General features: G+C 42.7%; 1 protein-coding gene across 2 annotated transcripts in view; it reads left to right on the top strand.

The window, feature by feature from the left end:
- Positions 1-18,717, top strand: part of MBOAT1 (membrane bound O-acyltransferase domain containing 1) — a 106,008-nt gene extending 87,291 nt beyond the window's left edge. For both annotated transcript variants that reach the window (XM_047101374.1, XM_047101375.1), the window contains exons 9-13: positions 5,180-5,283; positions 7,678-7,742; positions 10,199-10,331; positions 12,478-12,629; positions 17,551-18,717. In XM_047101374.1, the coding sequence (XP_046957330.1) occupies positions 5,180-5,283; positions 7,678-7,742; positions 10,199-10,331; positions 12,478-12,629; positions 17,551-17,677 (581 nt within the window). In that variant the 3' untranslated portion in view covers positions 17,678-18,717. The remainder of the gene's footprint in view (positions 1-5,179; positions 5,284-7,677; positions 7,743-10,198; positions 10,332-12,477; positions 12,630-17,550) is intronic.
- The last annotated feature ends 8,346 nt before the right edge of the window (positions 18,718-27,063 follow it).

The following is a 27,063-nucleotide window of genomic DNA, read 5'->3' as shown; positions in this document are numbered from 1 at the left end:
AATGCTATTAACAGATGTCCAAATCTGGAAGCTTCCTCCACCAGTCAGAACTGGCCTTCAGTACGGCGGAAAGTTAGGGAAAAATTCCAGAATGAGCTGGTCATCGGGCCATTTTTCTGGGTTGTACATAATACGGGATACATGCTTGAATAATTTACCAATGCACGTGCTGATTGAGGTTATGCTGCTTTAACTGTTGGTTAAGATTTTTTTCAAGTGATTTTTTTTTTTTTAAGGTAGAAAATTCAACTTACTTTGATTTTTCTCTCTTTCCTTTCAAACACTTTTAGACTGGAAAAGTTTAAAGCTTTGCTGGAGTGAGCCGTGAGTCCTTCTATTTACTTACCAGGCGTGGTAAGGGATTTTGATAAGGCACGGCAGCTGTGTCTAGTTCACATTTGGAACCCTTTCAGGAATGGAAATTTGACTTCTTAGCTGAGGGTGACCTGGGGCTTGATGTCAGGGAGCGGTGATTTGGTTTATTAAGCGAAACAGATGATTAAACTCAGTGCCTGGTGCTTCGCCCATATTCCGTGAGTGAAGGCATAGCACTTAATTGAGTTCCTTTTTTCTCATTTCATGCTCCCAAGTTTTTATCTCCAAATTAAAGCTGGTAGCTACTGAATTTTTATTTTTTGTGGTAAAATAGACATAACGTAGAATTTATCATTTTAACCATCTCTATGCGTCCAATAGACTGGAATTAAGTAAATACACGGTGTTGGGCGACCATCACCACCATCTGTCTCCAGGACGTTTTCCGTCACCCCAGACAGGAATGCTGTACCCGTTAGAAAAAGTAATATTCTCCTCATTCCTCCCTCTCCCTGGCCCCTGGTCTACATGATTTTCATAGGTCGAGATGTTCAGGGATAATTCAGTCCGGTGCAGTATTGATGTAATACTTGGCCAGAAAGATCTGACTTAAGGCTCTTAAACAAGTTTGCAGCATGGGAAATTGTGTCTGTCCTATTTGGTTACTTCAGGGAGTTTTTCTCGAGGACCGGGTGCTGTGCTCGGGGGAACGCAAAGGGGGAACAAGAGCTCTGGTCTGTGGTCAAGATGGTTCGTCGTGTGGGCACAGAATTGCGCACCCCATCCAGGCAGGACACAGAGAGAGCTGTCCCCAGGCGAGGAGTACAGAGGGGACGAGGAATATGGGCTGGGGCTTCAAAAGTCCTATTCCTCTTTCTGTAGTCGTTTGGTTACTTGAGAAGGAGAATTTCTTGTAGGTAGGCGTGACGCATACTATGGTGAACCCTGCTCGGAGTACCAGGCTTAGTTTTCTACGTGAATTACTTAATGTCTTCACTCTGCTCTAACCTGCGGGTGTGTCTGTGTGTGTGTGTGCACGTGGGCGTGTAAGAGAATGAGTGAGAGAGGAAGAGCTAATACTCTTTCACGCCCTCTTCTGCCTTCTGCTTGTTCACTTACTTTCCTTTTCTCTCTCCTCTCCCTACTTTTCCCTCTCCCGTATTCTGTATCCTAGGGCTTACGGGCTGGCTTCTGGACTAAATGAGCTCCTGCTTTAGGAGGAAAGAAAGGCCAGTCCGTGGCCTCATAGGGAAAGTCTAACACGAGGTGGGTTGTGCTGGTGGGGCTGTGGGTGGGGAGGGGGTTCTAGGGAACGGGGTGTCTGGTGTCATTCTGCCCTTTCGGGAGTGCCCCAGATACTGGGAGTATAGAAGTAGTCTTTCCCGTGGGTAGCTTTTTCTTTGGACTTGGCTCTTTTCTATACCCTCTTCCCTTTATCTGGTTTTGATAGCTTCAGTAGAAACACTTCATTAATTTGTATGGCCTCAATTTGAACCTTGTTAGTTTAGATTGCTTGGGCTGGTCTGAAATTAACCTTTGTGTTACGAATAAAGAAGCAATGAAGAGTGTAACAGGGAATGCTTAAACTGCTTTACCAAGTAATTGTTTTATCCAGCTCCTTAAAACATCATTTACATATAATTGATGCACTAATTATACGTGATTATAAATTTAATCCTTAAAGCTGGCCTCTTGATGGATCTCAGCTGAGCTGCACCGTGTTAGCCTCGTTTTCTCGTTACTGTTTACAGTGAAATAATTAAAGCTGTTTTCTTTGGGCTTCATGTACGATCCTGGTTGTTTTTCCCTTGCTAATTAGTACTAATTAGCGAGACTCAACTTCAGCCCAGGCTGTGTTCCAAGGATCACGACCTCCAAAATATGGGTATCCAACTTATCTATGATCATACAGTAGGCAATACAAGTAAAGCCAGTTTGGGGCTGGTGAATTTAGCACCCCCCTCCGCTTGGAGACAAAAACAAGTCTTCGGTTAAGAGGAGGCGGAATGCACTAGGGGGACCCGGTAGGTCCCCCCATCCTCTATAGAGACGTAGCATCCGAGAGTCGCTATTTCTGGTCCTTCATTTATCTTGGCGGGGTGGCTCGTAGCCGCTCAGGCTGTGGGATCAGAATTCCTTCTAGCATTTGGAGTCTGGCATTGTTGACCACCTGCGTGATGAGAATGTTAGCATCACTAAGCCTGGGCAAGACGGACACGGTGGTAACAGCTAACATTTCTTGAGCGCCCACAGGCAAGGCACCGTGCTGTGCGCTCACTCATATCTCATTTAAGTCTTTCCACATGGCTTTAAATTCGATACCATTCTTCTAGCCAATTTCCTCTCAAGGGAATGGGTGTCGAGATGTCAGACAACTCTCCCGAGGCCATATGCTCAGGGTGTTGCTCGATGGGGGGCAGGAAGGCAGGGGCTCTGCCTCCGGAGCTCACCCTTGCCACTGTCTTCGCACCGCCAGGAACACTGACTGAGAACACCTGTAGAGAGAGAGCTTTCTACAATCCTGGAAAGGTAGCGAGAACCAGAAAGAGAAGAAGTTGTTAATCTGCGTTTTAGATGAGGCCGGAGGGGGGGGAAGGAGCTGAGTGAGGGGCTGCCTTGCGGGTCCCAGCCCTTGTTTTAGTCTCCAACACCGACCCCAACTGCCCCTCTTCTCTTTGTCTTGTCGTTCAGTGTCTTCCCGCACGTTTAAACTGGCACACCCAGTCGTTTCTTAACTGGCACACCCTTGCTTTGTTGTTCTTCTCCTTCTCCGCTGAGTATCCATCCAGTCAGCTTGGGAGAATGACCTATCAGCGCTCAGTCCTTCTCTTCCCTCCTTCTAAAAGAAGCCAGATCATTTCCCAGTGAAGCCAAACATAGTCACCCAGCTAGAGGACCAACCTGGAGGTGGTAAAGCAGTCATCAGCCCTGCCAAAAGGAAAGGAGACGAACATAGAACGGGCTATTTTTCTTTAGAGTAACCCTTCAGAGGTCACTCCGGAGCTGGCCCTGAACTGCTATAGAAAAGAATGAGTAGAGCTACAAGAAAGATTTTTCTAAGATCTCCCCAGATCTTAAGACGGCGCTGTGATTTATTTTTTATTTTAACTTCAGTAGAGTTAACATACAGTGTTGTATTTGGCTTCAGGTGTGTGATATAGTGATTCCACACTTCCGTACATCAGCAAGTGCCCTCCTTAATCTCCAGACCCTTTTTCACCCATCCCCCTATGCACCTCCCTTCTGGTAACCATCAGTTTGTTCTCCAGAGTTAAGTAAGAGTACGTTTCTTGGTTTGTGTTGTTCCCCCCTTTGCTCATTTGTTTTGTTTTTTAAACACATATGAGCGAAGTCATATGGTATTTGTCTTTCTCTGACTTATTTCACTTAGCATGATACTCTCTAGTTCTATCCATATTGTTACAAATGGCAAGGTTTCATTTTTATGGATAAATCATATTCCATTGTGTGTATGTGTGTATACATACACACATATCGCATCTTTATCCATTCATCAATGATGAATACTGGGACTGTGTCCATAGTTTGGCTATGGTAAATAATGCTGTATCTCTTTGAAGCAGTATTCTTGTATTTTTTGGGTAAATACTCAGTAGTGAAATTACTGGATCATAGGGTAGGCCTTTTTTTAAACTTTTTAAGGAAGCTCCATACTGTTTTCCACAGTGGCTGCACCAGTTTGCATTCCCACCAGGAGTCTATGAGGATTCCTTTTTCTCCACATCCTTGCCAACTCTTGGTGTTTGTTGTGTTTTTTAACCGCTCTGACAAGTAATAAGGTGATAGATATCTCATTATAGTGTTGATTTGCATTTCCCTGATGAGTGATGTTGAGCATCTTTCCATGTGTCTGTTGGCCATCTAGATGTTGTCTTTGGAGAAATGTCTGTGTCTTCTGCCCATTTTTTATCTGGACTATTATTTTGGGGGGGCGGGGTGTTGAAGTTTCTTTTTTTAAAGAAAATAGTCTGACAGAATTGAACTAAGTGAAAAGAGAAAACCAGCCTCTTGATCGGCATCTACGTTGATTTCATCAGGTCTCTATCTGATTACAAAATCGCATAATTAAGGAATCAGAAATGTTGCACTCACCACAGGGGGACATCTTCTTACAGTTCAGTGAAGTGAAATAAAGATGGAAACGGGCGTTTTCTCAGACTGACTTTGTGGGTAGGACGCTTTGGTAATGGGGTCCACGTGTGGTCTCCGTGGCTGCTGGCCCCAGGTTCATGTCTCTCTGTCTCAGCTCTTTGTCTTGTGTTCTGAGCTTTTCTAACTGTATCTCAGCAGCTCTGGCTGAAACCTACTGGCATGTCACCCTGAATGTGTCCAGAATGAGCTCCGGTTTCTCTTTCAGAACTAACGCTGTCAGTTCACGTTGTGCCATCTTGAATGACAACTCTCAGGCCTGAGTCCCCTGGGTCCTCGGTTTCTTCTGGCCTCTGCTTCTGAGCTTAGATGTGTGTTTACCTTCTTCCCTGTCTCCCCTTCTATCAAGTTGGTCACTAAATCCTTGCTGCTTTGTTCTGATTCATTTTTACTTTTCTTGTGTTCTTTTTTTTGTGTTCTGTGAGCGTCTAGTGCCTTCTTATTATTCGCAGGTGCTCACTAAATGCTAGCGAATGAATAAAAATGAGTCCGTGAACGTTAAGGCCACCAAAGAACCACTGATGTTTCTGTGATTTATGATGGTACCAGGTCCTTTAAATTGTGTTGGTTTCTTTCCCAAAGGAGAGACCACTGCCTCTCTCTCAAACTTAAAGCTAGACAGACATTTAATATCTTATAAAGCGGCAACGTGACTTTTGTTCCATATCCTAATGTGTTGTTTTAAAAACCATAGCTGATGCAGTGAATAATGCAGCGGGCTTTGGGTTCAGCGGAGTGGATAAGAATGGAAATTTCTGTTGGGATCTGCTTTCTAACCTAAACATCTGGAAAATTGAGGTGAGTCTATTATGCTTTTGCATCAAGCTTCCGTCGCAAATAGAGCAAATGATTTGCTTTGAGTGTGGTGTCCCTGGAAGTTCTTCCTCAGAGTGTCCGAGGGATCAGGGAATTCTAAGTCGAGCAGCCCCTTGGACTTTTTTTTTTTTTTTTTTTAAGATAACCTACTTTCTTGACAGTTTGCATGGCTCAAGGAATGACGTGTAGAAATCTGAAAAGGAACCAGGAAAATCGTTTTGTTGTTTACAGTCCTGTTCTTTCTACTAGAAAGTACAGATGTCGTCTTCTCTCATTTCACATTCTGCTTTCTTCAGTCAAGAATACAGACTGGAAGTTCCTGCGTTTAGGTTGTTGTGTGGCAGGCATTCTCTGTGGTTCCTTTTGAAACATTTCTAATCCATTTGCTTTTAAGAAGCGTTGTCATGGCACACGGCTTTTAGGCCACTCGAATCAGCGTGGGTTTTTTGTTGTTGTTTGTTTGTTTGTTTTTGGTCTTTCCCTGGCTCTGTTCTTGGATCACGGTTCGGTTCTCGACATGTCCTTATCTTCAGAGGTGGTCTTGTCGGGGCCATGAGATTCCTGGTTTTCCTGGCATTGCGTGAGCGGTCAGAGCAGCCTTTCCTCCTGGCTGCTGAGTGGGAGTAAGGACTCGGTTCTCGACCTACAGAAGGCTTGGTCCTCTAGCCGGGTGACTCATATTTGCTGTCGGTTCTGGTTTCCCACCCACCACAGGGCAGGCAGGGTGCCACGGGAGAGTCTGAGCAGAAGAGGATGTGCGTGTAGACCAAGAAACCAGGGATGTGGAGACTGACCGCCTGCTCCCTGTTAGGCGGACACCAGGCCAAAAGGGGACATGGCCGATGTTCTCCACCTTCTTAATGCCCGAGGCTTCTCTTCTTCTTAACGGACAAGCAGCAGCCTCCAGTACGACCTTTGTCATGCGTGGAAAAGCAGTGCAGATCATCTACAAGCTTCCCATTTCTATACAGAGGACGTCCGAGAGAGTCGCATCGGGACTTCATTCCCTTTTCCCACTCAAGTTCTTGGCTTCCTCAAAAATCTCGGATCGCTGCTGGTTGCCTTGGGGTGCTACGGGTGCACGTCCTTTACAGCAGCTCCCTTTGGCCTACTCACCAGTCCGCTCAGCCGTATGCCCAAAACACAGCCCTCCTGTTGTGGGTGTGTGGTCAGGGTGAAGCGCTCAGTTGTTAAGTCACATCTTTATTAGAAAAGAAAACCAGAAAGCAGAAGTTTGCATTCTCAGTAGAGTTGATCTAGAGCAAAGAGCTGAAGAAACCCAAGGAAGTCTGATTTAGTTAAGGTACTTCGAAGCTGTACATATAGCTTTGTATTAGCCAAAGACAACATAAATAAAACCCCTTAGGGCTTTGAATTAAAAAGTTATAATATCTACTTATGTATTTAATTATCTTTCTGTCTAATCTATCTACCTACCATCTCTCACCTTCCCTCCAAACATACTACATTAGGCCAATGTATGGCCCAAGATGTCCTTAGGGCTGGCATAGAAAAAAGTGCCACTTATACTCTGCCTTTATCAGGAATTCTGGTTTTTTGTTTTGTTTTCAAGTAGGCATCATGACGTGGGGCTTGAACTCACAACTCTGAGATCAAGACCTAAACTGAGATCAAGAGACACTTACCCAACTGAGCTACCCAGGCACCCCAGGAATTCTGGTTCTTGAAAGTTTGCTTCATGCTTTCTACTACCAGCCTTTGATATGACTTTTTTCTTTCTTTTTTTTAATGAGAAAACCCAATTGATGGATTATTTTGGAATCTCTCTCCTTGGCACCTGTGTCATTGCCAGTTGGGTGATGTTTGTTTTCTTTTTTTGTATGGAGACTCCTTCATGCGTGAAATCTCTCCCTATTCTAAATCCAACTGGAAGCCCTTGAACCTGTGCAGCTCTTGGCAGAATCACTTCACAAGACTGACCTAGTGTATAGATGGCCACATAGGGAAAGATGACAGTTAAATTTAGGTTGTCTCCAGAAAAGCCTAAATCGACATGATGAAACTTTTCCTATGGCAAAATCCCCCTTTAGAGTGTTTAGTTTTTAAACTCAGATGACTTAAAAAAATTTTTTTTTAACCAGAGTGGGAGAAAAACCTGTAAGACATTCCTTCAATTTTCCTATAATTTGAAAATAAGTTTTGAGGGAAATGAAGACTTTGCAAGCCAAGTTTTAGTGCAAAGCGAACTGTCTAAACACCAGGAAATTGTACTGTGTAGGATGGAACCACTGATCTTCTCTGGATGGAGTCGTCTCTGTGCACATCTAATCTGCCGCCAGGGAAATTCTGGGGAGGACTTTCCATTACTTGGGGAATTTTTGAAGCTAATGATAGGTGTTATTTTCTTCTTTCTAGACTGCCACAAGTTTCAAAATGTACTTAGAAAACTGGAATATTCAGACAGCTACTTGGCTAAAGCGGTAAGAAAAATAAAAAAATGACCTCATTGCTCATGGCACTGGGATATGTTTAGATGGGCATCGCTAGATGGGCAGTAGTCTGCCAGGAGTGACGTGTCATCTGACACTTTTGTTTTGTATTAACATCTCTGCCCTGTAAATGGAAAAGTAGAAATAATGTGAGAGGGTCACGGCGTAGCATAGTTATTTTAGTGTATCAAACACCTAATAGTGCCCTTCTTGTCTAGCAGCCACTCGTGCAGTTCTCAGGGCAGTTCCATAGGAGATGGTGGTTATCCCCATTTTACAGATGTGGAAAGTGAGACAGAGAGGTTATGACACTTGCTTAAAGTCACACAGCTAATGAGTACTTGATAAGAGCCCAAAGAGACTCTCCAGAGCCAGGCTCTTAAACCTCTGTGTTTTGCTGCCTCTTACCTATAGGAGATTAGGTCAAGGAAGGTCAATGTCAGCATCAAATCACTGAAGATCTCCATTTATCCCTAGCATTAACAGCTTGATGGCACCTTGAAGATTTATGTTTTTTTAACCTCACATTTTTGTTCATATTTCTCTGTCGTTGATTTCCCTACACATTCCAAAACTGGAAACGTTACTTAATATGGAATTAATAATGTGCTATCCTTGAAGCAAAAAACTCTAGCTAGCGAATACTCTGATCATATGAGTGCAAGAAGAGTGTGAAACTATCAAGCTGTAGATTCTGTTTCCGATACGTAGCATTTTTCATAGGTCCCAACATCGGGGTAAGAGACAATATACGGTAACACTCCAAAGTAAACTCAAGCAGCGCCATCTGAGAGTTGACCTGAACATGCAAATTTTGGGAATTTGTACTTACTGCTGCTATTAATTTTACCAGTAAATTTAGCATAAACCTCTATTTCTTTTTTTGTTTTAATGTTTATTTATTTTGAGAGAGAGACAGAGTACGAGTTGGGGAGGGACAGAGAGAGAGGGAAAGAGAGTCCCAAGCAGGCTCCGCACTGTCAGCACAGAACGTGACACAGGGCTTGATCCCATGAACCGCGAGACCATGACCTGAGCTGAAATCAAGAGTTGGATGCTCAACCAACTGAGCCACCCAGGTGCCCCTAAACCTCTATTTCTGTATGTCAGGTAATCCCAATATCTCCATTGGGAATTTATGTTCTAAGATGACTGAACATACGTAATGAGCACATAAAAAATGTAACAAATATTAAAAAATCATTTTAGAAAACAAAGTATCTTATTCATACAAAAAGATACAGAGGGTAAGAAACAAATACCTGTGAAGACTAGCCCATTTCAAAGAAACATAGGTTCTGTGTCTCTTTCCCCAAATGCATTCTCTTTCTGTGTCAAGGAAGCCATAGTCCTTAGTTTGGGTTCACTTCTGTTGCGTTTGACAATCCATACGGAGCTGGATTGGTGTTAACTGTTTGAATTTCTATTTTATTTTTTGGGGGGCGTTCTATTGTTTAGTAAAGCACATAGTGGTTTCCTTATACTGCCACTGGCGATTTATAGATCGGATTTGGGAGAAAGTCCCCATCACTTTGTTTTAATCAACCAAGAAGTCAGAGATCTCCAGGGTATTTGCTGACTGTTTCTAGGTCCTCTCAGTGTCACTTTTTAAAGCGAATTTGTGGATTGAAATCCAAAGGGACACTGGAAGCCCTGAAAAGTCGTGTAACCGACACCTTGATTTTGTGCTGGAGTCCTTGCCAAGAGAGATGAAAAGGTCTGCAGTGTTGGCTGGGTAGATGGCATGGAGGCCAGGTTGGGATTCATTTTGACCGAAGGAAGATACCCACTTCGAAAGACGCTATCCTGGGGCGCCTGGGTGGCGCAGTCGGTTAGGCGTCCGACTTCAGCCAGGTCACGATCTCGCGGTCCGGGAGTTCGAGCCCCGCGTCGGGCTCTGGGCTGATGGCTCAGAGCCTGGAGCCTGTTTCCGATTCTGTGTCTCCCTCTCTCTCTGCCCCTCCCCCGTTCATGCTCTGTCTCTCTCTGTCCCAAAAATAAATAAACGTTGAAAAAAAAAAAAAATTTTAGAAAGACGCTATCCTGATCTGAAAAGTTCTAGTGCCAGTGGCACTGATCCATAGTGTTCCTGGTAGATCAGGGCACTGGTGGAGTGTGCTTCTATGAGGCAGGAGCTCTTGCTGGGTGGAGTGACCGCTTGGACTTTTATTAGATCTCGTATGACGGGGCCCAGATCATTTAGTTCCATGCAGTTTAAAACTTCCTATTCTACTCCCCAGACGATTAGACTACGAATTCCCTGTCTGGTAGCATTCAGGAAACGGAGCTCAGGCAGCTGTCATTGCATTGAAAAGCCCTGATAGGGGTAGGCATGTTCGCCATCCGTAATGGGTCAGATGATTTCTGTGTGGTCTGAAGGCACAAGTGTAGTTAGACATTTCTGCTCCTCTGACTGATGGCTTTGTTGTACCTTCCTCTCTTCATAGAGTGTGCTATGAGCGGGTTCCCTGGTACCCCACGGTGCTAACCTTTGTCCTGTCTGCCTTGTGGCATGGTGTCTACCCTGGATACTATTTTACCTTCTTAACTGGAACCCTTGTCACAGTAGCAGCCAGAACGGTAAGCTTCCTTTGGTTGTAGGATCTTTTCCCCAATAATCTGATGCCTGTATGTGTGTTACCTTCCGGTCTCAGAAGTAGGTGGGGGAGACGGGAGCGATACTTTGAAAACTCACCACACAACAGAAGTCTTCCTCTTAGAGAAATACTTCAATATGTAGGAATTTTTGGCCACCAAGTGATTAACTGCTTTTCTGTTATTTACAGATGGTATTTGCAAAACAAGGAATTTTAGGAGTAACGAATATTTCGTACCTTAAGAGATGAAAACATTTTTAATCATTAAGCGGTCTCCCAATTACGATGCCTTCGTAATTGAGGCTCCACAGGCTTCATTCTGCTTGTACCCAACTCATTTTCTCATTTCATTATCGTAAGCTGAGAAACAATCCACCAAGTCTGTGCAGCCAGTAAAATTGTGTTGTTAGAGATCACTCTAACTTTTCACATGCTCATGCCTGATCCGATTAAGTTAGTTTGTGTGAAATTCTTTGTGAATTTGTTTGGGTAGCCTCCAGTTCATCCTGGACTGTTCCTACTCTGTGCTGGTTGTAGAGTAGGATGCTAAAGAAACACAAACCCTGTCTGCCCTTAAAGAACGAAACGAACACATATGTGAGTAATTGTAAATCAGGGTGTGCTGATTGTGCAGTAGAGTTTTGTATTTGATTTAATCGCAACCTTTGATAATGATTGTGGCCTTCCATATTTAGGTGCCAGGGATTAAGAAGAAAAATTTTTTTAATGTTTATTTATTCTTGAGACAGAGACAGAGCATGAACAGGGGAGGGGCAGAGAGAGAGGGAGACACAGAATCCGAAGCAGGCTCCAGGTACCGAGCTGTCGGCACAGAGCCCGACGCGGGGCTTGAACCCATGAACCGTGAGATCGTGACCTGAGCTGAAGTCAGATGCTCAACTGAGCCACCCAGGTGCCCCTGGTGCCACGGATTTTTAATGACATTTGTTAAACTGTGTTTTGGATGTGAATTCAGGAGCCCCAGCATAGCTATTCACGCTTTCTTTAATTCATGTATCCTGTGAGTGTTTCAGGCACTGGAATCCCGCAGTGAGCAAGAGTCCCTTCCCTGCAGAATACCTGTTTTAGTTCGATGAATGTGGGTTGGAATATACGTGTGAACAAGAATAATTGATTATTTTAAAAGTGCACTAATCAGCATGAGTAGTAACGTCTATATGCCACATATCTGTAAGTGGAAAACAAGGAACGCCGTGTCTTTTCTCCCATTCACATACCCCTTACATTATAAAAGCACAGAACAGATGGCCAGGACAAGCTAAAACAAAGACCGGAATTGTGCTCGTTTATATATCCAAAGTATTATTCCTGAAAATGCCTTTAGCTCTGTGATTTCAACTGGTATCAAAGCATTGATTTATGGAAAGCCTTTCTTTTGGGTGGCCTGGACATATTTTTCACAAATGAGTTAGGTAGGGGGTAGAGAGGGTTGATAGAACAGTATTCCCAGGAGAATGAACTCAGGAGTTTGCTTTCTGATACTGCTTACGCTCCCCAGGGGGTGGAGCTCTGACTGTCTTGAACTCGCCAAGAAGGAGTCTTTAGCTTACCCAGAGGCCCCCCAGGAAGCCTCTCCTGCTTTGGGGCTAAGCTACCTGTAAGCCAGTCACTGTCCCAGCTGTGCCTTTGGTTCTTGGACCTGGGAATTACATGTCCTTCTGGAGGCAAATCTAGTCCCATTTATTAAAAGACCTACAAATTAATTTTGGAAAAGTTAGCTTTTCCATATTATATCACAGATTAATATTTTCAGCATGGAATATGGTTTTCGATAGAATACTAAAAAAAAAAAAAAAAGCCTAGAAAATAAATCCGTGCCATCAGTGAAAATATAAATGTGGATGTGTATGCATAGCGAGAGGCTTGGGAGGATATGTGCCAAGGTTATAAACAGTGCTTTTCGCTGGGAGATATCAAAAGATAAAATTCTTTTTTGCTTAGTTCTTTGAACACTTGTCAACAGTGGACATAAATATATGTTTTTACAATAATAAAAATCATAATGGCATTTTTGATCACCTGTGTTCCCAAGGTATACTGCCCCCCATGCATGGAATAAAAACTGTTTTTATTTTTTTATCCCTGGCTCTGCCTTGCTTGGCTTGCAGATGAGGAACAACTACAGACATTACTTCCTTTCCTCGAAAGCCCTCAAGGTTGCATATGATGTGGTCACCTGGGCGGTCACTCAGCTGGCCGTGTCCTACACCGTTGCTCCCTTCGTTATGTTAGCAGTTGAACCAACCATCAGCTTATACAAGTAAGTTTCCGTCATTCTCCATTGCCGTTTCATAAACTTGTCTTCTCTGCGTTTGGCTTGGGAGTTGGCAAATTGAATCCATCAGTATTAAGAATTTCTAAATATGGCTTCCACGTATCTTAAGTGGAGGAAACTGCCAAAATGCGAAATATGTGTCAACTTACAGCAGGAATGTCTGCGTTCAGCTCAAAACCATTTAATACCTTCTGGTTGCTGGGCACTGTCCTAGAAGTTAGGGATAAAATGGTGAGAAAAATAAAAGAAATCCTTCCTGGTGCCATGGAGGGGATAGCTTGATAGAGGCAGCAGGCATTAAGATTGTACTCAGAGTGAATGATACTGATGAGGTTTTGGACTGGTGGGGGTTGGTAGCTGATGGCCAAGAAAGAATTGCTGATGTCTTTGCTGCAAGATGTGATTTTATCAAAGCACATGGACAGGACTGGTGGGCAGGAACACCTCTACTGGGGTTGTGAAGAGTGACTAGTTATATACCCTGGAGTTGGGGGAGGCAGAGTCAAAAGGAGGCCTCCAGAAGGCCTTTGGTCTGCTAAAGAGGACTCCTAGGATACCTGAGGCCTTGCTATTGTGAAGCTAAGGTTGTTTTTCCTCTAGTAAGGCATTTACGTTAGGATGGGAGGGGGTTCCTGGAGGAAATGTTCGACTCCGTATTTGCCTCAAGTATTTATCAATGGGCTGCAGGTTGTAAAGAAATTTAATTTTACCTGCTATTTCTTTCTTGCCTTTGTTCCCCATATCCCTATGGAGAGGAAGGTGATACCAGGGGCTCCAGGAAACGGAGTCTAGACATAACTGGAGAGGAGTCTGTTGATAATAAATTACAAAAAAAAGGCCATCTTACGATATTTGTGAACTGAGGGGGACTCCCGTCCCGCATGACTGTGATCTCTATTAACTGCTTGTTTCCTCTCCTTGGTCCTTGGGCGGCCAGGAGTGTCTGAGGAATATGGCACATATCCCACCTGGGGGCGGGGCGGGGGTGGGGGTGCTGGCTTGCACTTTGCCCTCAGCTTGCCTTAATGCTCCCTCATCAGTACCGAGACTTAGGAGGGCACGTAACAGGAACCGGACTCAGACCGGACGTCAAGGTAGCTTTTGGGTGACAACGGCGTTCGAGCTAAGACCTGGAGGCCGCATGGGGGGCAGCGAAACATAGTGTGTGTGGGGATGTGAGGGTGATGGTCCAGGTGGAGCACCCTAGGGACCGTGCTCCAGACACAGGGAACAGCACTGAAAAGGCCCCCTGTGCTAGGAGGAGGTTCTGGGCACTGAAGCCCCAAGTGACCTGTTGGCAGAACCGAGAATCCATGGTAAATAGCGGTGAGCTGAGGGGAGAGAGTAGCTATCAGTATCCCTGTTTGTCGTAAGAGGAAGTGGAAGCTCAGAGAGGGTGATTGAACAAAACTCACACACCTCGACCTGAGTTTCAGACCTGGAGTTCCTTTATAGCAAGAACAGTAATGCAGTCATGAAAAATGTCTTTACAAGCTATTCGGGCAGAATGTTACTGGTTGGAGATCATGCTAAATAGCGATTTGTTGGAGATAACGTGCGTTTTACCGACTAAAGTGTGCTGATTCCTACACTCAGGGGCTCTAGAGGAAGAGAAGCAAATAGCTACCAAGCCAGATCACCCAAGTAGATTTCCATGTATTTACAAAAACAATAATTCCCTGCCCAGATCAGCTCTGTCCAGAAGTTTCTACAGGATAGAAATGCTATCCGGTGTGTTAGTCATCGGCACGTGTGGCCGTTGAGCATTTGCAATGTGGCTGCGGTGACTGAGGAACTGAATTTTCAATTTTATCTACTTTTAATTAATTTGAATTGTAACAGCCACGTGTTGCCAACGGCTATCATAGATTGCATCTCACAAAGTGTTTTCAGCATCTCTTAAGAGAATCACTGAATCTGATGAAAGAAATGAAAATTGAATGTGTTTTTTTTTTTTGTTTGTTTTTTTTTTTTTTAGCGGAGGTGGGTCTGGTTGCATTCCAGATCTGTTCCTCACTTGGGGCTAATTTCGGTGACTGGCAATGAATGGCAGTTGTATGCAAATCACTTCCCCTGCACATCCATCACTGCTTAACATTTAAATTTCAGATGTGCTTTATTTTTAGGTCTAGTCGGTTTTCAATCTATGGTGACTTCCCATCTCAGCTTTAAATTCCCGTCTAATCTTTAAGTTGTGAATCCCAAGTAAACACTTAAATGTATTATGAAAGAACCTGTCTGAGCTCAGGATACTATGACTAAATATAGCCCGAGTGAGTTCTGCCACAAACATTTCCCTCGTTGCGGAGGCCGGGAAGTCCCAAGATCAAGGTGCTGGCAGATTTGGTTTCTGGTGAGTGCTATCTTCCTAGTTTACGGAAGCTGCCTTCTCTCCGTGTCCTCACAGGGTGGCAGAGCCACACAGGGAGAGGCAGCTCACACTCTCGTTTCACTTTATCTTCCTATAAAGGTACTAATCCCATCACGGGGCCCACCCCCAACCAGATTACCTCCCAAAGCTCCACTTCTCCAAATACCATCCCTTGGGAAGTTAGGGCTTCAATACATGAATTGGAAGGTTGGGGCACCTTTGGTCCATGGCTGGACCTTTTTGGGAACTCATTTTGAAAGGCAAATCCTTATCCACGAACTTGTCTTTAAGTAGAAGACACTTAAAAAATATTTTTTAACATTTACTTATTGAGAGAGAGACACAGAGCAAGCAGTGGAGGGGCAGACAGAGGAGGAGACACAGAATCTGAAGCAGGCTCCAAGCTGACAGGACAGGGGCTCGAACCCATGAACTGCAAGATCATGACCTGAGCCGAAGTCCGACGCTTGACTGAACCACCCAGGTGCCCCAGTAGTGACACTTTTTTTAAAATTTTTTTTAAGTTTATTTTTGGGACAGAGAGAGACAGAGCATGAACGGGGGAGGGGCAGAGAGAGAGGGAGACACAGAATCGGAAACAGGCTCCAGGCTCCGAGCCATCAGCCCAGAGCCCGACGCGGGGCTCGACCTCACGGACCGCGAGATCGTGACCTGGCTGAAGTCGGACGCTTAACCGACTGCGCCACCCAGGTGCCCCAGTGACACTGTCTTAAATTCAGTGTGTAAGGATGCCAGGTAGAGACATCTTTTGCAGATAGCATCTCCTTGAGAGCGAGGACTATGCCTCATTCATCGGTGTATCTGGGGTACCTGGTTCGGAACTAGGGTGCTCCACAAATGTTGAGTTTTTCCATAATAAAGAGATGAAGTGTTTCTTAAAATTTTAGAAAAATACGGAATGGCAGAATAGGTTACTAAACTTTCGGAGGGGATTGAAATATTTTCCTTTTGACTTCCAAAATAATTGGCTTTAATCTAACATAACTGTTCCAGTGTAGATACGGCCACATGTGAAAGATTAAAGAAATTGCAAGAACAAAGTGTGGCTGGAGTGCCTGTTCAGCCAGTGTGTCTATCTATAGAACTCTTTTTCACTCTCAGTGTCCTGGTTTAGACAATAAATTAATTGTTTACTTGCCTGGGGCTGGTTAAATTATAGGAGCCTCCTTATCCCCGGTTTTGCTTTACATGGTTTCAGTTACCCGCAATTACTCTCTGGGAGCAAATGATCCCCCTCCTGATGTGTGATCAAAAGGTCAGTAGTAGCCTAATGTTACTAATTTTATCATCTCCCATCATCACAAGGGTGAGTACAGTACTATTGTACCATATTTTGAGAGAGGAGAGACCATATTCTTATAACTTTTATTAGAGTACATGGTTGTAGTTCTATTAATTTCTTTGCCTAATTTATGAATTAAACTGTATCATAGGTCTGTATAGGGAGAAACAGTATATATAGGTTTCAGTACTGTCCACAGTTTCAGACCTCTACTTGGGGCTCTTGGACTGTGTCCTCCAGCTAAGGTGGAGGGCGGTATCTGTGGTACCCTCACTCCTATATTCCTGTTGTTCCCCATTCCCCTGAAGGAAGGAAGGGCTTTGCCTTTTTTTAGGTCCTGGTTTAATGCTTTGTACATCCTAAGCGGTAAATGCTTATTGAAAGAATAAGTGAAGAATGTATTTGCTTCTGTTAGAACTCTTGACTATTCTGTAGATGCTTTCAGGGAAATTTATTTAGGGGATGTGTGAATTAACCTGATTCCAATGGGTCTGAGAAGGATACATGAATCCGTTCTGGGTTTCTTGACATTATTTTCCTTTGATCTTCCAGAAGCATTGGAGAACGTTTAAGTTCAGCCTTTCCAAAAGGCTATACAACAGTTGTACAAATGTGAGCTGTTTCTAATTACTTGCATTTACAGATATTGTCTACATTGTGCTCAGTGTGCTGAATGCCACGTTTACACAATAGAAATGCACAGACTGAAAAAGCAGGACTTGTTTCTTATTAGTTTGGGTGAAAGCGATTTTCAGAGTCATAGAGCAGGTTTTGAAAATCTGGATTCTTCTGGCTCCTAACACACAAGAACAACTCTTTACACTTGAGCATATCAGTTAAAGTGTAAGGTGCATTTGTGTCTAGGGAACAGAGTATAGGGTTTGAATTGGGTCCTGTGTGTTCTTAGATTTCAAATCATTAGGGGTTTCTGGCTGTTATGGGATTAATGCTCTTAGTCTGATCAGGGCAGGGGGACAGTACTGTGTATCTATCTGTAGATGGGCTGATGGGTTTGCTGTGTTCAGTTCTATCCTTTTGGTCCGTCCCTGGCCTGCTCACCTACCGAAGGAGCCCCCCCTTGGGGTGGATCAAGGCAAACTGGAATACAGACGGGTTGGCTACTGCCCAAAACTGTGCCTTCACTTGCTGGCCTGCAGATGACGTAATCACACCCATGTGACTTTTCCCATTTGCATCCTTGTGCGAAATATAATTTTTGTGTTTTATTTTAGGTCCATGTACTTTTATTTACACATCATAAGTCTTCTGATAATACTATTTCTGCCAGTCAAACCCCATGCTCATATTCAGAGGCAGCCTCAGACTCTGAACTCCGTTAATAAGAAGAAAAAAGATTGATACCTCCAAGAAAAAGCTGAGCGTGTAAAACTGCAAAACATCGGAAAGTTGAGACCAAAAGGCTCAAGGGTTCTCCAGTGACTTAGAAGCAATGTTTACATGCATTTTTTTTTAAGTGCAGGGAGAATTTTTATCAAGCCTTTTTAAGTCAGCCATGTCCAGTTGATTTAATATTTCCTAGGACATTTGAGTGGTGTGGAGGTATGTGCAGAATGTGCCAGAGACCGTGCAGTCTGGGCTGCTGGGTCTTTGCTTCTCTGGCACCATTTCCAGCCACGGGAGCCCATACATCTGCTCCGGAAGGCAGAAGGTGGTTGCTGACAGAGCTGATCTTCCAGAATATACCCAGATATGGTTGTTCCTTGGGAAGCCCCAGACCCTTTGACCACAGTGACGACACTCAGAAGACCACGGAGGAGAAGGAGCCGGCACGAAAGAACCAGGAGGACTTGCCGTGAACACTTGAGTGGATGGAAAGTCAGGCATGCCCTAAAGTAGGCTGCATTTTTTTCCCCAGGAGATAGAACTCTTCCCTTTTTTCCTTCTGAACTGAGCCAAGATTGGAAATCAGTCTCCTGTACTCCAGGAGTCTAGGAAGGGCTACTGTTTTCCTTTTCACACACGCCACCTCTTTGCCCAGGGATGGCCCTGAGAAAACACCCAAATGTTTGCACCATCAAAGGCAGAATTAATAAACCTTCTAAATAAGTAATTTGTTTTAAAAAAGTAAAGTTCCATAGAAGCTTGTTAAGAAGCAGCATTTTTCTCTTTGCTCACCTCATTTCGTGGAGGTGTTCGTGATCTTGGTTATGATACACACACCAGCTGATTTTCACTTTTCTGGTTTTGCGGTTGATTAAATTTGACGATTTTAGTTGAGAGCAGAAATGGAGGACCGTTTTCTATCCTTGTTATGAATGTGCTGTGGTTCCTTTCAGGGACTTCTATTGGATAATATTCTATGTGGGAGAAAGAAACATGGTATTAAATGTGCAAAATGATGAAACTGATAATAATAAATTATATGTTACAACAGTGTACCCTAAAGTAATGGTGAGAGAATTTGTTCCAATCACATGGCCCCCAATTGGTTTTTTACCAAATGAATGCTGTGTTTCTATATAAGAGAAGCATTCCTGAATGGAATGATTGCTTTTTGTTTGAGGGGTGACTCAGCATTCTGAAGCACGTGCCTTATATTTGTGTGTTTCTCTAAGTTTTAACAAATGCACACAATTCAGGTTTTTCTCTTAAGTTTTAACAAATGCACAAAGTTCCAGTTTTTACTTGTTTAGAATTTGACCTTTTATGACCTGTTCAATTTGTCCTCTATGTCAGGTACTTGGAATCCATTTTGGTTTTTGGTTTGATTTCCTATCTTCATTCCCAACTTTGCAGGTAGGATTAACCCCCTTTCCCAGACGAGGAAACAGAGAATCAGGGGGAGGTTTGCTAAGTGCCCCCACAGTCACAGAGTTAGTGAAGGAGCAGAGATTAAAATCCAAATTCCAAAGCTTTGGACAGTTTGTAATTTCCAGGAGGTACCCTGCTGCTGCTTAGGGCACTGAAATGTGAAATGATGTGCTTGTCCCTTGAAGAGTTTGTATGGTGTTCATGGAGAATACTAGAACCTAAACTCTAGGCCTTATATGTAAGATAATGGAAGTTAAGAAATAGCACATTTTGGCCGGTGTCTGAGGCTCACCCCAATTTAACCAGGTAACCTTGGGGCAATACCACCTTGCTGGTCCACGAGGAATGTTAGGGGAGAGGGGATATTGGATACTTACAATCTATCAGGGTCTTTTTCCAACAGGAACATGTAGAGGTGCAAGACCAAGAAAAATGCACACCAGTAAAAATGATATAGATCACCGTGGGCCCAAAGTCTTTGGAGTAATCCATATTACAGTGAAGTCTTTGAACTTCTCAATATGATTTATATTCAGGTTTCACTGTATCTAAATATCTTCATTTCTGAGAGAAGAATTTTGGTAACAAGAGGAGGGTGATCACCAGGGTGACCATCCTGTTGTACCAGTGACTTTACTGACCCCTCAGTCGTGGGGAAACTTGGACCATTTTGTCCCTCCAGTGTTTGCCGAGAATCAAGTATTCATTACAGAATGGAGTCAAAGTCAGGCCTTTGGAATCTGGGCTCATAGAGGCCTTATGTCAGACAGTGCTGGGCTCTTAGGCACATTTTTCTTATTGTGGGACTTTATTCAGTGCAGGCACTTTATTGTGCTTTGCAGATACTGCGTTTTTTGTTGTTTTTACGATTTGAAGATTAATGGCAACTCTGTGTTGAGCAAGTCTGTTGGCAACATTTCTCCAACACCATTTGCTTACTTCGTGTCTGTCTCAGCTTGGTGATTCTCACGATATTCCAAACATCTTTGTTATTTTATATTTCTTATGGTGATCTTTGATGTTACTATTGTGACTGTTTTAGGGTGCCATGCAGCACACCCATATAAGACAACAAACTTAATTGAGAACTGTGTGTGTTCGGACCTCTCCACCAACCAGTTGTTCCCCCAACTCCCCCTCTCCTCAGGCCTCCCTATTCCTGAGACACAATATTGAAACTAGGCCCATTAATCACCCCACAATGGCCTCTGAGTGTTCAAGTGAGAGCAATAATCACACGTCTATCACTTTAAATCAAAAACTAGAAACGATTAGACATGGTGAGAAAGGCATGTTGAAAACAGGCTAAAAGCTAGGCCCCTTGCGTCAAACAGCCGAGCTGTGTTTCAAAGAAAAAAGTTCTTGCAGGAAATTCAAAGTGTTACTCCGGTGAAACAGGAATGATAACAAAGCCAAAGAGCCCGGTTGCCAGTATGGAGACAGTTTTAGTGGTCTGGATAAACCAAACCAGCCACAGCACGCCTTACGTCAAAGCTTCATCCAGAGCAAGGCCCTAACTCTCTTCAGTTCTATGAAGGCTAAAAGAGGTGAGGAGCTACAGAAGGAAAGTTTGAAGCTAGGAGAGGTTGGTTCGTGAGGTTTAAGGGAAGAAGCCGTCTCCATGACATCAAAGTTCACAGTGAAGCAGCAGGTGCTGATGCAGAAGCTTCGGCAAGTTCTCCAGAAGTTCTAGCTGAGGTAGTTAATGAAGGTGGCTATGCTAAACAGTCTTTTACTGGAAGAAGATGCCATGTAAGGCTTTCAGAGCTGGAGAGAAGTCAATGCTCTTGTTAGGGGCTAATGCAGTGGGTGACTTCAAGCTGAAGCCAATGCTAGGTCCCTTAAGAATGACGCTAGATCTACTCTGCCTGCCCTCTATAAATGGAAGAACAGAGTCTGAATGACAGCACATCTGTTTACAACATCGTTTCCTGAATCTTTTAGGCCCACAGTTGAGACCTAGTGCTTGGGGAAAAAAACGATCCCTTTCAAAATATTACTGCTCATTGACAGTGTCCCTGGTCACCCAAGAGTTCTGATAGAGATGGACAGAGATGAATGGTGTTTTCATGCCTGCTGACGCAACATCCATTCTGTAGCCCATGGATTAAAGGGTAATTTTGATTTTTACGTCTTATTAATACATCTCCTAAGGTATAGCTGCTGTAGATAATGATTCTTCTGAAGGATCCAGGCAAAGTAAACTGAAAACTTTCTGGGGTTCTCGTCCAAGATGGTGACCTAGGAAGACCCCCCTTCCTCCCCTCCTCCATGGATACAGCAAATCTACACCTATTTACAGAGTAGTTCCTCCTGAAGAAGAACTGGGGGCTAAGCAGGTGTTGCACAGGTAAAGATAAGCCATGTAGAGAACAGCAAGAGAGATGGGAGACATGGCAATGAAGGGAACCCTCCATCCCCAATGCTGCAGACGGCAGTGGGGAGGGATAGTATTGAGGGATCGTGAGCAGATTCATCGGACGTGATGTGGGGCACAGAAAAAAAAAAGCCATGGTTTAAAAGGGCAACTAGAATAAGAATATAAAGGAACTGCTCTAGAACCCTGCAAATGGCTGGCGAGTTTCTGGAACTTTCTCCGGGTTGCAGGGGCTGACGAGTACCATGGTTTATGTTCACCTTCCTTTTTTTTTTTTTTTTAAGTTTTTAAAATAAGTTTATTTATTTTTGAGAGCGAGTGAGCAAACAAGCATGAGCAAGAGAGAGGCAGAGAGAGAGAATCCCAAACAAGCTCTGCACTGCCAGTGAGGGGCCCGACGTGGGGCTCAAACTCATGAACCGTGAGATCACGACCTGAGCCAAAATCGAGAGTCAGATGCTTAACTGAGAGAGCCACCCGGCACCACTATTTTCCTTCCTTCTTGACAGTGCAGATGACAACAGGGTTCTGGTACCATAGCTGGCCTGCCGACTCAAAGCCCTGGGACCCTAGCCCACACCAGCCCCAGATGCTCTGGGGCACAGAAAAAAAGTGGTTTCAAAGAGCAACTAGAATGGAAGAGATCCAGCCCTAGACCTCTTCCAAACAGCAAATCTTCTGGAACTCTATCCAGGTTAGAGGGGCTGGGGAGCACCATGGTTTATGTTTACCATGTACCGTGATAGTGTAGATGGAGGGAAGGTTCTGGGCACCACAACTGGCCAGCCACCTCAGTGAGCCCTGGGTGCCTAGTTCATACCAGCCGCAGATACCCTTGGGCACAGAAAAAAAGCCATGGCTTGAAGGATCAACTAGAATATAAAGGAGCTAGCCCTAGAACACTGCCAAATGGAAGGGGAGCTGATGGAACTTTCTTGAGGTCACAGAGGCTGATGAGCACCTTGGTTAACTTTCCTTCCCCACCCTGATAGCATGGGTAGGAGCAGCGTTCAGGTCCACCCTAGCCAGCCTACTGCCTCAGTGAGCCCCAGGCACCTAGCCCACACCAGCCCCAGCCATCCCACCAAGGTGGCCCCAGCATGGTACATACCAGGACACCCCTAGTCAATGCAAACTACAGCTTTAGCCATCTCACCAAGGTAATACAGTCACAAAGCATCCCAGAACAATCCAAGCCTATCTGAAAGGGAAAAAAATAACCCTACCTACAACCAAGAATACTCTACCTAGCAAAGTTATTCAGAATTGAAGGAGAGGTAGAGTTTCTGAGACAGACAGCAATTTTAAATGTTCATCACGACTCAGTTGGCCTTAGGAGAAATGTTAAAGGTACGTCTTTAAATGGAAAATAAAAGGACATAATTAGGAGAAAATTATAAATAAAAAGATGTCAAATGGAACAACATATATATAAAATGTAGAGTGGGGAGTGAAAAAGGGACTATCAACTTAATATAGATTGCTATGTACTTAGGATGTTACATGTGAACCACATGGTACCCTAGAATATATATACAAAAAATACAGAGAAAATAGTAAAAACATAACACCTACAGAAAGTCAGCAGTTATAAGGAGAGAGCAAGAAACTTAGAAAAAACTACAAAAAAATGAAAGAGTGAACAAAATGTAGCAAGTACGTATCTATCAATAATTACTTTAAATGTAAATGGCCTAAATGGTCCACTTAAAAGACATAGGGTGACTAAATGGATAGAAAAACAAGACCTTCTATATGTTGCCTAGAAGAGACTCACTTCAGATTTAAAGACACAAAGTAAAAAACCAATGTAGCAATATTTATATCAGAAAAAATGGACTTTAAAACAAAGTCTGGGGGCACCTGGGTGGCACAGTCGGTTAAGCGTCCGACTTCAGCCAGGTCACGATCTCGCGGTCCGTGAGTTCGAGCCCCGCGTCGGGCTCTGGGCTGATGGCTCAGAGCCTGGAGCCTGTTTCCGATTCTGTGTCTCCCTCTCTCTCTGCCCCTCCCCCGTTCATGCTCTGTCTCTCTCTGTCCCAAAAATAAATAAACGTTGAAAAAAAAAATTAAAAAAAAAAACACACAAAAAAAACAAAGTCTGTAATGAGGGACCATGAAGGACATTATGTAATGATAAAGGGATCAGTCCAACAAGAGGATATAACAATTGTGAATATCTGTGTACAAAACATTGGAACACCTAAATACATAAAGCAAATATTAATAGACAAAAAGGGAGAAACTGACAGGGACTTTAACACCTCACTTAAATCAGTGGATAGATCATCCAAGCAGAAAATAAAAAAACAATAGTATCTTTGAATGAAACAGACCACATGGACTTAACAGATACGTATGAATGTTCCATCCCCAAAATACCAACAGAATACACGTTCTTTTCAAGTGCACATGCAACATTCTCCAGGACACATCACATGTTACGCCACAAAACAAGCCTTAATAAATTTTGAAAGATTGACGTCGTATTCCTCTTTTCTGACCACAATGGGATTGGACTAGAAATCAATCATGGGAAAAAACTGGAAAAAATACAAACATGTAGAGTCTAAACAACATGCTACTGAACAACCAATGGGTCAATGAAGACACAATGGCCAAAATCTGAGACACAGCAAATGCCATTTTAAAAAGGAAATTTATAGTGATACAGGCCTACCTCAAGGAACAAGAAAAGGGGTGCCTGGGCTTCTCAGTCGGTTAAGTGTCTTGATTTGAGCTCAGGTCATGCTTTTACGGGTTCATGAGTTTGAGCCCCATGTTGGGCTCTGTGCTGACAGCGCACAGCCTGCTTGTGATTCTCTGTCTCCTCTCTGTGCCCCTCTCCTGCTTGTGCTCTCTCTCTCTCAAAAATAAATAAGCTTAACATAGATAAACCTTTAGCCAGACTCATCAAGAAAAAAAAAAAGAGAGAGGACCCAAATAAATTCAGATACAAAAGAAATGACAGCTGACACTACAGAAATACAACGGATTTTAAGAAACTGGTAAGGAAAATGATATGCCAACAAATTGAACAATGTAGAAGAAACAGATAAATTTCTAGAAATATACAATCTTCCAAAACTGAATCAGGAAGAAATGGAAAATTGGAACAGACCAGTTAGTCACAACCATCTTAAATCAGTAACCTAAAAACTCCCAACAAACAAAAGTCCAGGACCAGATGGCATCACAGGTGAGTTCTACCAAGTATTTAAAGTAGATTTAGGGGCCCCTGGATGGCTCAGTCGGTTGAGCGTGGGACTTCAGCTCAGGTCATGATCTCACGGTCTATGAGTTCGAGCCCTGCATTGGGCTCTGTGCTGACAGCTCAGAGCCTGGAGCTTGCTTTGGATTCTGTGTCTCCCTCACTCTCTTCCCCTCCCCCGCTCATGCTCTGTCTCTCTCTCTCTCTGTCAAACATAAATAAAACATTAAAAAAAATTTTTTTAATAAAGAAGATGTAATACTTATTCTTCTCAAACTATTCCAAAAAAATAGAAGATGGAAGAACATTTCCAAATACATTCTGTGAGGCCAGCATTACCCCAATATCAAAACTAGACAAAGACACAACCAAAAAAAAGAACTATAGACCAATATCCCTTATGAACATAGATGCAAAAATTCCCAACAGAATATTCGCAAGCCACATTCAATGGATTATTCACCTCTTATCAAGTGGGATTTATTCTTGTGATACAAGCATGATTAAATATTTGCAAAACGTGATACACAATATTAACAAAATGAAGGATAAAAATATAATCTCAATGAAAAAACATTTAACTAAATACAACAACCATTCATGTTAGAAACTCTCAACTAAAGTGGGTTTAGAGGGAACATACCCTCTAAAGGCCATATATAAAAACCCACAGCTAACATCGTAGTGGTGAAAAACAGTCTTTCACCTAAGATCAGAAACAATGGAAAAAGGTCTACTACTTTCACTATTTTTATTCGACACAGTACTGGAAGTTACATTCACAGCAATCAGAGATGAAAAGGAAATGTAAGTCATACCAGTTAGTAAGAAAAATGTTACTAATGGCCACTATTTGCAGATGACATGATACTACACTTAGAAAACCCTAAGACTCCATCTGAAGACTATTGGAATAAATGAATTCAGTAAAGTTGCAGGATATAAAATTAACATAAAGAAATCTGTTGCATCTCATTACACTAATAATGAAGTAGGAGAAAGGGAAATTAAGAAAACAATTCCATTTGTAATTGCACCAAAAAGAATAAAATATCTAGGAAGAAACTTAATGAAGGCGGTGAAAGACCTATACTCTAAAAACTATAAGACACTGATTAAGTAAATGAAAGTTGATACAAGCAAATAAAAATATATACCATGTTCATGGATTAGAAGAACTAGTATTGTTAAAATGTCTATACTGCCCAAAGCAATCTATGGAGTCACTGTAATCCCTATCAAAATATCAACAGCATTTCTCATAGAACTAGGAAAAACAATACTAAAACTTGTATGGAACCACAAAAGATCCCAAATAGTCAAAGCAATCTTGAGAAAGAAGAAAAAATCTGGAAGCATCATAGTCCAGATTTTACTGGCAGAAAAACAAATACACAGATCTATGAAACAGAATAGACAGCCAGAAATAAATTCATGCTTATATTATCAATAACAAAGGAGGCAAAAATATACAATAGGGAAAGGACAGTCTCTTCAGTAAATTGTGGTGGGAAAAATGAACAGCTACCTGCAAAAGAATGAAAACTGGACCACTTTCTTACACACAAAAATGAACTCAAAATGATTAAAGACCTAGTGTGAAACCTGAAAACCTAAAACTCTTAGAAGAAAACATAGGCAGTAATTTCTTTGATTTCAGCCTTAGCACCATTTTTCTAGCTATGTCTTCTCAGGAAAGCAAAACAAAAGCAAAAATAAACTATTGGAACTACATGAAAATAAAAAGCTTTTGCACAGCAAAGGAACCATCAAAAACCCAAAAAGACAACCAACGGAATAGGAGAAGATATTTGCAAATGATATATTTGATGAGGTTAATATCAAAATTATATTAAAACATTATACAAATCAATACCCCAAACCCCAAATAATCTGATTTAAAAATGGGCAGAGGACCCAAGTAAACTTTTTTCCAAAGAATATTTATAGCTGGCCTGCAGACATATGAAAAGATGCTCAACATCACTAGTCACCAGGGAAATGCAAATCAAAACAATGAGATAGCATCTTACACAAGTTAGAATGACTAGAATAAAAAAAGCAAGAAATGACAAGTGTTGGCAAGAATGAGGAGAGAAAAGAACCCTTGTACACTGTTGGTAGGAATGTAAATTGCTGCAGCCATTGGGATTCCTCAAAAAATTAAAAATAAAAATACCATATGATCTAGTAATTCCACGTTTGGGTATTTACCCAAGGAAAATGAAAACACTAATGTAAAAAAAAAGGATGCACACCCCTATTATTTACAAAAGCCAAGATATGGGAGCAACCCAAATGCCTATCAATAGATGAATGGATAAAATATGGCTATATACCCTGAATGGATGGATATATACAATGGAATCTGACTTGGTCATAAAA

Source organism: Lynx rufus, unplaced genomic scaffold (assembly GCF_022079265.1).
Source record: "Lynx rufus isolate CCGP_SWC_20201006 ecotype Redwood Valley unplaced genomic scaffold, mLynRuf1.p SCAF_6, whole genome shotgun sequence".
NCBI lineage: Eukaryota > Metazoa > Chordata > Mammalia > Carnivora > Felidae > Lynx > Lynx rufus.
The sequence above is the reverse complement of the archived record's forward strand: the minus strand, read 5'-3'. Positions and strand labels throughout refer to the sequence as shown.